Below are 12,392 nucleotides of genomic sequence, written 5' to 3'. Positions count from 1 at the left end.
TTGTTCCTCACATACCCTTAAAAATGTTATAAAGCCTCTATTGTAAAGAAATGAACGTTGCTAGTTTATAACAGTAATAAGTCATTTCAGCTGTGATGTAATCATGCACTGGTGTGTTGTTCAGTTTCTTTTATAGAAAGGATAGAAATTCATAAAGTGGACCTTGAGAAATTTTTGAATCCTGTACAAATATTGAGTTCTGAGATACAAGTTGGTCATTTTCTGTAGGATGCTTGAATCATAACTTGAGTCCAAATAAATTGAGTGTTAGCTGTAAAATTGGTTAGGCAGTAGACTGTAGATATTGGAGATGGGTCTTACATTTTCTCAGCACTCAATGACTAGTTGCAATAGCAAAAAATTTAAATGTTTCCTTTTCCGGTATACCTTAATTTGGTTGCCACCAGGCTGGAGTTCTGATGGTGTGGCGGGTGGATCAGCATGGGCGAGTGCAAGGATCACCAGTTGGTAAACAAGATTTTGGCAAGCAGCTGAGCCACTGTATCTTCAAACCTCCTGCCCCAGGAGAGTAAGTACAATTTAAACCTATCATTCAAGTAACATTCTTTGCAGCCTAACACTTCATGACAGTTGGAGGACTGATATGTCAGGTGTGAGTTAGCACTCTTGCTTCTTTTTTTTATTTATTGATGGGATGTGGGGGTCACTGGCGAGGCCAGCATTTGTTGCCCATCCCTATTTGCCCTTGAATTGAGTGGCTTGCTAGACCATTTCAGCGGGCAGTTAAGAGTCAACCACATTGCTGTGGACCTAGAGTCACATGTAGGCCAGACCAAGTAAGGATATCAGATTTCCTTCCCTGTAGATGGGTTTTTACAACAATTGACAATGGTTTCGTGGTTATCATTAGACTTCAAATTCAACTATCTGCCGTGGTGGGATTCGAACCCAGGTCCCCAGAGCATTACTAGTCCAGTGACAATACCAGTATTGTCTCTGCCTCCCCGTGTCATATGGTTGTGGTTCTGTCTCATGTGGCTGAGAATTCAAGCCCAAGTCCGGGACTTGAACACATAATCTAGACTAATATCTCATTGCAGCACTAAAGGAATGCTGCATTGTCGGAGGTGTCATTTTCCTGACACAATATCAAAATGAGGCTGTTTGCCCAATCCTGTGGAGGTTGAAGATCCCATAAATCACCTTAAAGAAGGTGTCCTGGCCAGTATTTCTCCTTCACTAACACCATCAGAAATAGTTTGACTGATCATTGTCGGTTCTTGCCACATGTAAAATGGTTGCTGTATTTGACCATGTAATAACATTGCACTTGAAAATATGTGAAGTACTTTGAAATTTCTCTGTGACAAGTGATAAGATGACATAAGTATGAGCCTACTAACTCCTAAAAGAGAGCGTGCCAGCTTGATCTCCAGTCCAGTACAGATTCAGCAAAATTGAAGCTTATCTTATGTTGTATTGCTGTTACTTGTTAGCTGGAGCTGGTATTTGTGTTGATAGCTGACTGGATAAACAGAATAATGTGACTGACTGGAGTACTTCATTCTGCAGGGATCTTGTACAGTTGGCTAAAGCTGCAGTAAGTGGGGATGAAAATGCTTTGGATATGTTCAACTGGAAAAAGGTTGGAAAAGGGGATGCACCATTTAAAGTTGGACTTCAGCAAGGAATCACATGTTTTGTCAGTGTAACAGATGGTGAGCAAAATGCACTCTGGATAACTTTAAACATTGCAATCTGCTCTAAAGTTACATGAAAATGCTGAGCAATGTAGTTTCCAATGGTTACAGTAATCACAACGAAGAATGATGTATTCCAAGAGAAGAGGTGGAGGGTAGTATTTTTCAAGTTTTAGAAATTTTCGCATCCATAAAAAAATTGAAATATGAACAAAAGTTATTTGATTTCCTCTCCTGAACATTGGTGTCATTTTAGTTTGGGCTATTCTCCAACATCTTTTTTACTATAAGTAAATCAATCTCCTACAAACTGAAACCTCTATTTCTTGTGTTTAGGTTAATATAACCCAGATCTAACAATTAACTTTGATCAAAGTAAATTACGTATGTACATTCTTTTGTCATCTGAGAGTGGAAAATAGCACAGCACTGGACTGATGCATACAGGCCTATTTACACAGAAACAGAATTAGGAAAAATCCAGTATAACTGCAGACAATCTGCAATGATTACAAATGCTAATGAGTCCATAGAGCTTACTACTTCTATAGCGAACAAACTCATAGAAAGACACAAAATCTGGTGGTCCAAATGCAAATGTGACTAATGGAATTGTGTTGTCCCAGGTGTGGAACAGCACAATCAAAAAAACTAAAAGCCATCAGGTTTCTTGGCTATAAAGGTGTTTTACTTTGAAGATGGTATCATCCATTAGCTTGAGTAAAATTAACATCTAAGTAACAACGTAGCTTGCCCTGTGACTCAATTTAATGCAGTCTCATATGCTTGGAAAAATGATCAGCACCCAGTAATGGAGTGTGAGATAAGAGTGGGGAGGGAGGAAGAAAGTGTTGCAGACAGTGAGGTAAGTGTGGGGAGTGAGGGTGCGACTGCTGCTCACTGTGAGGCAAGGGTGGGAATGGAGAAAGAGAGCACTCTGCACCATAAGGTTAGGTTGGGGAGTGAGAGTAAGATTGCTATGCACCTTGTATTGTTGGTCAGGAGAATGTCTCTGAGACTCGTGACCTGTTATGCTGCATTCTGAGTTTCAGTTGTGACATTTCTATACATTTCTATCTGTTTAATTTGTTCTGCTGTGATTTGCTGCCTGTAATTCACTGGGCTGCCTTCTGGAAGAGTCTCCTCAAGGTATAAATCTTGATGTTAGTTACTTTGCAGTGTATAAAACCCTAGACATGTGTTCGTTCTCCTGCATATTCTGTTATGCTCCATTCTTAAAGCTGAAGGAAACAAAAATTATTTGTATTGCATATATAGTTCAACTGAAATGAAGATTATTTTAAAATACTGCAGTACCTGTTTACTCAACAGACTAATATGACGCAATTAGAGATCTGATATAATTTTTGACTTTATCAAAGTTGCATTGTTCTCACTTGCAACTCACTATGCACAATGATGGGTGAGTGGAAGCATTCATACTCTGTGGCCTTTAGTTGTGAAGACACCCAACAAAATTGGAGATTTTGTACTTCCAAATTTAGGTTATGGCTGGGTTACAGTACAGGTCTGTCATTGCTTGACACTGGGGTACAGTCCTTGTGGGGACAGGTCTCACGCTGTATAAAACTGGGGTATGATACTAATGGGGACAGGTCTGTCACTAACTTTTATTGGTACACTATATTTAAACATCTCCTGATTCAGATCCATTTTTCAGACCCTTTATGTAACTTTTTCTAAATGGGAAGTTTTCTTATGCTGTACTGTGTCAAGCTTTCCCTTCAGCATTTTTATTGTGAGTGGTTTCCACTGCCTTTTCTAGTCGTATGTTTTGTTCGTGGGTGTTGCCCACTTGTGCAGCTTGGGGCCAGCAGGGCTAACCTGTATTCTCTAAGTTAAAATGCTCTAATTTATAAAAAAAAATATGTGCTACACATGCTGCCAGACCTGCTGAATGGTTCCAGCATTTTCTTTTTTCATTTCTCTAAATTAGGGACTGTGTATCATGTTAATGAAAAAGGGAAGAGCTTGCAGGTCCTCTGCACTGATGGACCAATCAAAAAACTCATGTATATGGAGGGGAAGGAAATCCTGATGGTTGTGACTGAAGCACTTTTCCTATCCCAGCACAGTATTGGTCTTGATGGAACAAGTCAAGAGCTTATGAAGGTAGGAGCATGTATGCCGGTGTCTGTAGGACTTTAGGAAATCCCTAATCTCAATTGTTATAGATAACATACAGAGTACTAACTATTTCAGGGATTCTTCTCACCTGTTGATTGTGTTGGTAATACTATCTCTTTGCACTTTCTTTCTTTTCTCCCTTTGTTCATTTTTGCTCTGTTTTGGTTTCTCATCATTGTAAGCTATGCACCATTCCTGAGACTGTGGCTGCAGTGCTGTTGAATTTGAGCAGAGGAGCATTGCCAATAGTACAGTGTGTCAGCATAGGAACGGACCAAAGCAGTACAGCCAATCAGGGACACTGCTAATAACAAGTGAGAGACAGGGTACCAGACATAAAGAAGCATAGAAAAATATTACCCTCTTGGACGCTTTGTATTCTGTGGGAGATAACTGTTGTGTTTTGTGTTTGCACGTGTTCCAAGTGACATGTGATGATATTACATCATATAACAGAATATTTAAAGGAGTTTAAAGAGGAGCACATCTGTAGATGCATCAGTAAATTTGCTTGGATGACATAGGTTATAGACACAAGAGGATTGATGCCTGGAACTATCTTGGATGACAATTAATGGTGGATGGCTAATCCAACAGTAGACTGTGCTGGGAGGGTGCAGGACATCATTCGACGACCAATATTCAACTCTGGGAGGGCCATCACAATGTTGGCAGAGTGCATAGTGTTGCTCAATGTTTGGAACTGCTCAACAATGGCAGCATAAGGACGGTGCTCAATACTGACTTCTCAGACTGGAGCTGATGGTTTAGCCTTTTTGGAGCTGCTTCCAGATAAGTCTACCAGTGCAGTGGTTCTGTGGTGTCGGGGAACCTTGAAACTTGCCCACTCTATCCTGTAAAATGAAATAACTCCTGAAGACAACGTAAATGTTACAAGCTCCTGTTGAAGCCCTTTACACACCTGTATCTTCTAAAGTGGATATTGCTGTTGTCAGTCCTCAATCTGTATCACCATTTTTTCCCCAATTTTCTCCCTTCTCTCTTGGCACAGTTCCACACACTGCCTCACGCTGACTATTCTTTGTAAGTTTAGATACTGTGTCTTTAGGCTAATCAATCATGCCATGGAATCACAGTTGAGCCCGAATCTGTCGCAGCTTCACAATTGTGAGTGGAGCACAGGCTGATTATTCTTTTACGCTCACTTATCTGGGGCTGCTGAAGCCTGGCTGAGATTAATCAAGTCAATACAGCCTAGGCATCAAACCGGGAACCTTTTAGCTATGTATGCTTGAAACTATATTTAACCAGGTAGCAATGCAGCAACTTGTATTTATGTAGTGCCTTTAACGTTATAAAACATCCCAAGGCGCTTCACAGGGACATTATGGCACTGAGCCACGTAAGGAGATATTGGGCGGAATTTTCCCAGAATTGCACTAAGTGCAGTAGCAGGCAAGTAAAATAGAGTCTTACCCACCAACGAAAATGGCGGGTTTTCACGTCATATCTTCCCCCGCCAGCCTCATTATATGTTCACTTCTGCGAAACACGCCGTTTCCATGGCGGGCGGGCTCTCATTCGCTCGCTTGCCATCACTCCGCTGTTGCATCACACCAGCCGCCATCTTTAAAAGGCAGCCGCCAGCAAAGTGCTCATCGCCGCCAGCTCACCACCGCTGCCTGGGAGACATGGCCTGCAAATGAAAAAAGACTGCAGCCCCCCGCTTCAACGACTGGTCCCTCGAACAACTGCTGGGTGTCGTGGAGGCCCGCCAGGATGTGCTGTACCCCCACTCTGGCTGCAGGATGGGTAGCAATGTCACCAACCTGGCTTGGGAGGCGGTGGCAGCGGTGGTCAGTGCCAATGCCCTTCAGACGAGGACAGCCACCGAGTGCCGCAAAAGGGTGAATGATCTCTTCCGTTCTGCCAGGGAAGTCACACTTTTCATCACTCCCAACTCACACACTACAAACCCATCACACACCCACAGGGCCCTCACTCACTGCCGGTGCAAGAGACATCACCATTCACTCTTTCTCACACACCATCATTGTCCTCATCCCATCCATGGGACCACTCACCACCTACTCAGGCCAGGCATACTTATCACCTGGCCAGGCAGGCGCCCTGATACATTCTCCCCATCTCTATCCATGCAGGACAAACTGGCTCACACAGGAGGGAAAGGCCGCAGACAGGTGGAGGGATGCCAGAATTCAAAGTTCTGACAGAATTTGTAAGCAGACATCCAGCTGGCTGGCGATGACCGGTCTTGTGCTGATGGTGAGGTCGGCGCTGCTCTAAAAGTGAGGATCCAGCAGCGCAATATCCATCAGACAACCATGCTGTGAGTGATGTGTCCTCCATCACAGGCCACTGCCATGCACTAATTATCTCCCCTTGCTTTCGCAGGCACATCTGGGAAGCAGCCGACGGAGTCCACAACCCAGAGCCTCCAAGCAAGTTCTGAAGAATCTTCTGAAGAGGGATCTGAAGGCACCCTCCCTGAAGTCCTATCACAGTGCTCACCCACACCCTCTACCAGTGCAGAGACACACACCTCGGTGAGACCTAGCTTTTGAGTAGCCTTGGGACCACAATCTGGTGAGCACATTGCACTTTTTGATCCACAACAGGCGAAGGCAGGGAGTTCCCAGGTCCCCAGCACTCAAAGTACCGCTGGAGGCCAGAATGTTGCTGAATCCGAGTCAGGTGATGAGCCTCTGGACTCGGTCATGGCACAGTTGCTGGAGCTGCAAAGGCAAGCTTGGGAACAACAGGAAGGGATGGCCACTGCACTTCTCAGATTGCAAGGCATGATGGAGGAGTCCGTCCATCTTCAGACTGAGGTGATAGCACTGGCATTGCAATGCACCGAGGTCAACACACTGGCAGGATGGCGGCTGCCTTGGAGACCTTGGTCCAGGATGTCACTCCTGCATTGCTGCGCGGGTTTAACTCCATCGCTGATCCTATTGTTGGCCTCCAACAGTGTACACGAGAGGGATGCTGGGCAGTTCGTTCTCACTCCAGCTATCCCTTCCGCTCACAGAGTCAGCCAGAGTCCCTCGGGCATCCATAGGGAGGAGAATCAGCAGGTGCACGCTCCAGGGCCATCCACCCAGGCGATTCTAGGAGTAACTGGTCCACCTGACTCAGCTCTTCCAGTGACCTCCACAGATCCAGCTTCACAGGCCGAGGAGGGTACCACTGCCACACAGCAGGATCCCAAAAGCAGGCCGGGGCCCTCCAAGTCTCAGCCCTCCAGAGGAAGCCTGCAGGCTGCCTCCATCTCCACTGTGGATGTCTGGGGAGCACCAGATGTAGCGGCAGTGTTAGGAAAGTTAAGTAGAATTAGTTATACAGCCTGGGCATGGGTGTTAATCATTTGTACATAATGTTCACTATTGTCAATAAACTCCCAAGAATGTCTCCCTACTTCTGGCTTCTTGTTCTGATGAGCAGTGTTCTTGTCACTCAGATGTGAAACCTTTCTGTACAAGATAAAAGGCAGGTGTCTCAATCCAGGGCGTCTTCCCTTTGCTCTGTGTGGCTTTCAGACCACAGTGATGGTCCAGCCTCACACTCTCTGGAAATATTACTGATGCCTGCACCTCGGCAGTGCTGGTCATTGTTACCAGAATGTAGTGGGCAGGTGCCACAGAGTTCTCTCATACTCTCTGTGTGCTCTCAGCACTTTTAAGGTGGGGCTGGCCCCCATCACACCAGCATCTGCAACCAATGATGCTACGCACCAGCTCCTGAAGAGCTGAGGTGCTGAAGGCGGACACAGCATCAGATACATCTAAAGTTTCATGACTGTGTCTCTGAGATGGCCCTGATCATGGAGCCCAAGCGAGCTGCCCTCGGCCAGACAGGAGTCAGACATTCTCATAGGCCATGTCCACTCTGCATGTTGTCATCATTCTCCTGCGATCGAGCGACTATTAGGGCCTCCATTGCACTTCCATGACAGGAGCATTGTCACAGAGGGTATTGGCGCTGAGATAAGCCAGACTGGAGTCAAACTTTCACAACTGCGATGTGAGGATCCATGGGGACACCTCACTGCATGTCATCATCATCTTCCACAAATCTGGCAGCTATGAGGGCCTTCTGCATGTGCCTGCCTCGCCTAGCCAGTGAAAGAGCCTCATCCCTGTCGTCGTCACCACTGAAGACCCCCTCACATTCATCCCCGTCAGTGTTCTCCTCATCGGAGGAGACATGCAGCTCATCCAATCCTCCTCAACCAGCTCCTCTCCCCATTGCAGCGCCAGGTTTTAAAGCAGACGATGACGATGCGTGACACCCTCTCCGGACTGTATTGTAGGGCTCCACCAGAGAGTCCAGGCATCAGAACCGCATCTTCAGCATCCTGATGGTCTGCTCCACCAAGTTGCGAGCTGTGCATGAGCCTCATTATAGCGTCGCTGTGCTGCAGTCTGAGGCCGCCGCACGGATGTCATCAGCCATGGCCTCTGCGGGTAGCTCTTGTCCCCAAGGAGACAACCGTGCAGCTTCTGTGGACCCTGGAAGACTCCAGGGATCTGTGAGCGACTCAGGATGTAGGCGTCATGCACACTTCCTGGAAACCGTGCGCATACCTGCAGAATGCATTTCTGGTGGTCGCATACCAGCTGCATGTTCAGTGAGTGGAAGCCCTTGCGGTTGATGAAGTCCACTGAGTGTAGCAATGGAGACTTGAGCACCACATGAGTGCAGTCAATCGTACCCTGCACCTATGAGAATCCTGAGATCGGGGCGAATCCAATGGCCCTTGCTTCCTGGCTGTCCCGGTCCCAGGTGAAATGCACAAAATTCTGTGCCATGGAGAAGATGGCATCCGTGACCTTGTGGATGCATTTGTGGGTGGTGGATTGTGAAATCCCACAGAGTCACCTGTGGAGCCCTGAAAGGAGCCATTGGCATAGAAATTGTGCACCGTGGTCACTTTCACAGACACTGGCAGTGGATGCCCTCCATGTCACCTTGGCGCCAAGTCCTGCTGTAAGTGGCAGGTGTGAGCCACCAGGTCCCTAGACATGCACAGTTGTTGGCGAAACTGATTCTCAGTCATCTGCAGGAATGGCAGGCTGCGTCTATAGACCTTGGGTATCGCTAGGCACCGACCAGCCACGGCTCGCTGTCACTCCCGAACAGTGTGCGGGAGCCCCTGCTGCCCCTTCGCGATGTTGCTGCTCCTGCCTTTGCACAGCCAGGTGCCTCAGTTGTGCTCTCTTCTGTCTTCTATGTTCTCTGTAGGCCATCAGACATACAGCTAGGTCACCAGGATCCATGATCCTGATGTGGTCCTCCTGTAGCATGAAAGAGAGAGACGTGGTTATCATGGTTGTACTTAGCACCTTTCCTGGCCCTGTGTGACAGCCCCTTAATGCTTCCTGGAGAGTGCTGGTCACCCCTCAGATGGCCAGAGATGAATGCAATGCGTGGCTGCCCTGTCAACCTGCAACATGGGGGGGACTGGTCTAAACCAGGATGCTGAGATTGCAAGGGGCTGTGAGCACCTCCAGCAGTGACTGCTACATGGCCAGTGTTGGCGAGGAGATTGTACAATGTGTGCCGTCCAATAAAGTGGTGGCGGACTTAAAGTCAGTGCCCGGGGGATGGGGAGTGCCAGGGGCGGGGTAAGGTATGGAGTGCTTGGTGGCCCTTTGGTGCCTCCACAATGCTTGCATGGATGGGCAGGTGAGGAGCCTGACCCCAATCATATCACTGTGGCTGGGCCTGATCCGTCTTAATTACAGATGCATTGTCAGTTTATACAAGTGTCCCTAATGCATGGCCATTTCCCTCACTTACCCTGCCCCCCACCTCGATTGCCTGTGCGCAGGATGCAGCGCCAGGGCAGCATTTGAACCCTCCACCCCCTCAGTAGTTGCCTCCAAGGCTGGCCAGCACTTGCCCCTAGACAACCCCCACCCCTCAGCAGTCACCTCCAAGGCTGGTGAGCTCTTGCTCTCAGACATCCCCCACCCCTCAGCAGTCGCCTGCGGGGCCAGGAAACAGTTTCCCTCGGCGCCCCTGAGGCCTATAAAAAAACAGGCAAGCTGTGGAGAATGCTGCTGCTCACTCACCTCAGTTCCCCCGAAGTGAAGGCAGCCAAGTGCATGTCGCCTGCATTCTGTTGTGAAACACGTCGGCGTGCTTTCCCACTGACGTGAACGGACAATACAGCGGGGTTCCAAGAGCCTGGCGGGATGGCCTTTTAATTATATGCTAATGTATTACAATTACCTCACTGCCAACCGATGGCAGGAAATGCAGCCCGCCAGGCTTGGAAAATTCCTCCCAATGTTTTAGCTAGTTAAAAGCTTGGTCAAAGAGAGAGGTTTTAAGGAACGTTCCAAAGGAGGAGAGAAAGTTAGAGAGACAGAGAGTTTTAGGGAGGGAATTAGGGCCCAGGAAGCTGAAGACCTAGCCACCACTGGTGGAGTGATTAAAACTGGGGATTCTCAAGAGGCCAGAATTAGAGGAGCACAGATATCAAGAAGGTTGTGGGACTGGGGGAGGTTGCAGAAACAGGGAGAGGTGAGGCCATGGCGAATTTGAAAACAGGGATGGGAATTTAAAAATTGAGGTATTGCATGACTGGGAACCAATGTAGGCCAATGAAGACAGAGTTGATGGGCAAACAGGACTTCAAGTTTTGGATGACCTAAAGTGAATGGCAAACAGTATGATGATTTGCTAGAGATCTCAGGATGGCAAACCCTGGAGGATTATATTTGTATGTTTTATTCTGTGAATTTCCTTGCATTATACATGCATCCACTTTCAGATAGAAATTATATTCTAGTTTGTTTGCATTTAATTAATATTTAACCAGCAGTCTGTGACTGATTTGGAAATGAATGCTGATAGTAGCTTTTGGATAAAGAAGTGGAGCAGAAGTTGTTAACTTTTTGTGTAACATTTCTGTTTATTTCTCACAAGTTTCACAGACGGTTGCTTGGAAATATTCTCATTTCACATTTGCACAATTAAACATGTGGAAAAAGACTTACTACCTGGCATATGTTTTAGTTGCTTAAGCTATAGGACCAGCTGTAGGAATGGATCATTATACCAGCAAGGGTTACTGCCTCAGGGGGTGGCAAAAAACTGGTGGATGAAAATAACACCTTTGGCATGAATCATTAAAGCTTGAACATGACGTGTGTCTTAGTTGGGACTGTGGTTCTTCCATCAGCAGTCTGCTATCTGAAATGTTTATTGTCTATTCAATATATTGTCTATTTGAGTAAATGTGTCTTTCCAAGGTTTCCATTGTACCTGCACCTGTCTTTGTTTCTGTTTGCAGGTAAAGCTGAGCGGAAAGGCAGGCCCAAAAGCTGATATTATCTGGGTGGAGAGTGGCCTTCTCATTACAGCCACAGGCGAGATAGTTATTAGGTGAGAACTGGATGGGTAGTAGGCCATTTCACTTCAGTGTTGGGAGAGGATTCTGGGGCTTAGGGCAGCATGGTGAAGTGTCATGCAGTTTGCATGAAGGTTTAAAATGTTGTTTATTTTATTACAGTATCCTGTGACTTTTATAAATTTTCAGTCGTATTTTATATGAAAACTGACTCTGACTCTCACCTGTTGAATTTAATGACCTGTGCTGAGAGTTATTGTGCATGTTTTGTTTGTTTTGAAAATCATGTGAGTATTGACAATAGCTAGGGCCAAGAATATCTGTTGTCAAGAGATTTAACCAAATTTGACACTGTTGCTAGGATACCAAGGTTTAGTTTACAGCATAATTAATTAAGCTGCATACTTGGTCTTCTATTCTTTTAATTTTTGTAGAGTCTCAAATAAATCCCAAGGTTTGGTCCTGAATTGAGAAGATTTGAACCAATTTGCTTTCTGGTTCTCAACCTAGAAACAAGTATTTTTTTATTAAAATAGGAATCTTTCCTCAGTTATAAAGTATAAATGTAGGAGTGGTGTGAGGAAGCCCAGTGTTGCACTGCTTCTAAAATCACAAGCCTAACATCAAGAGACCAGAGATCTGGCTGTTCCCCATTTCTCTTCCCCCATGCCCTGAACCCAATGTACATTCCCCCTTTTACTATTCCCACTTGGTTCATACTCTCCCGTTTGCTCTCCAACCCTGTGCACATTTTTCCCCGTCCACTCTTTCCCCCATCCCATCTGCATTCCCTGGCCACTCTCCCCAACTTTGATTTATATCCCTAGAGATTCATATTGTTGGTGAGGAGCCTACAAATAAGAAAAAAGGCTACTTTTATTTTTCACACTATTATTGTAAACAAAGCAAATTACAGTTTTAAAAAATAGGTGTGAATGAACATGTCAAACTGATTCACTTCATGAGATTGGGATAATATTGAAAAAAAACTGACTACTTTTTCTGTGGATTCCTTTAAGCAGGAACACAGGAGTGAATTCTTCACAAGGAAAAATTCTCCATGATATTTAGAAGATAAAATAGATCACAGTTCATTCAAACAGGAATGGGTAGCTCACCTTATTAAGATTCCATTGTTGTGGCACTCTACAGCATCCCCTGTTTTTGACACACAAACTTTGGTTCCTTACCTATCTCTGTGAATGTCAAGGTGTTGAAGGGTAGTATAGTTCTCATAA

At 45.8% G+C, this 12,392-nt stretch overlaps 1 protein-coding gene across 3 annotated transcripts in view; it reads left to right on the top strand.

Moving 5' to 3' along the window:
* ift140 (intraflagellar transport 140 homolog (Chlamydomonas)) overlaps positions 1-12,392 on the top strand; it is a 140,960-nt gene that overhangs the window by 4,995 nt on the left and 123,573 nt on the right. For all 3 annotated transcript variants that reach the window (XM_041206061.1, XM_041206060.1, XM_041206059.1), the window contains exons 4-7: positions 408-529; positions 1,534-1,679; positions 3,619-3,794; positions 11,098-11,189. In XM_041206061.1, the coding sequence (XP_041061995.1) occupies positions 408-529; positions 1,534-1,679; positions 3,619-3,794; positions 11,098-11,189 (536 nt within the window). The remainder of the gene's footprint in view (positions 1-407; positions 530-1,533; positions 1,680-3,618; positions 3,795-11,097; positions 11,190-12,392) is intronic.

The sequence above is a fragment of the Carcharodon carcharias genome, chromosome 15, assembly GCF_017639515.1.
Source record: "Carcharodon carcharias isolate sCarCar2 chromosome 15, sCarCar2.pri, whole genome shotgun sequence".
Classification (NCBI taxonomy): Eukaryota; Metazoa; Chordata; class Chondrichthyes; order Lamniformes; family Lamnidae; genus Carcharodon; species Carcharodon carcharias.
Note: the sequence above shows the minus strand (reverse complement) of the source record. Positions and strands in the feature narration are given on the sequence as shown.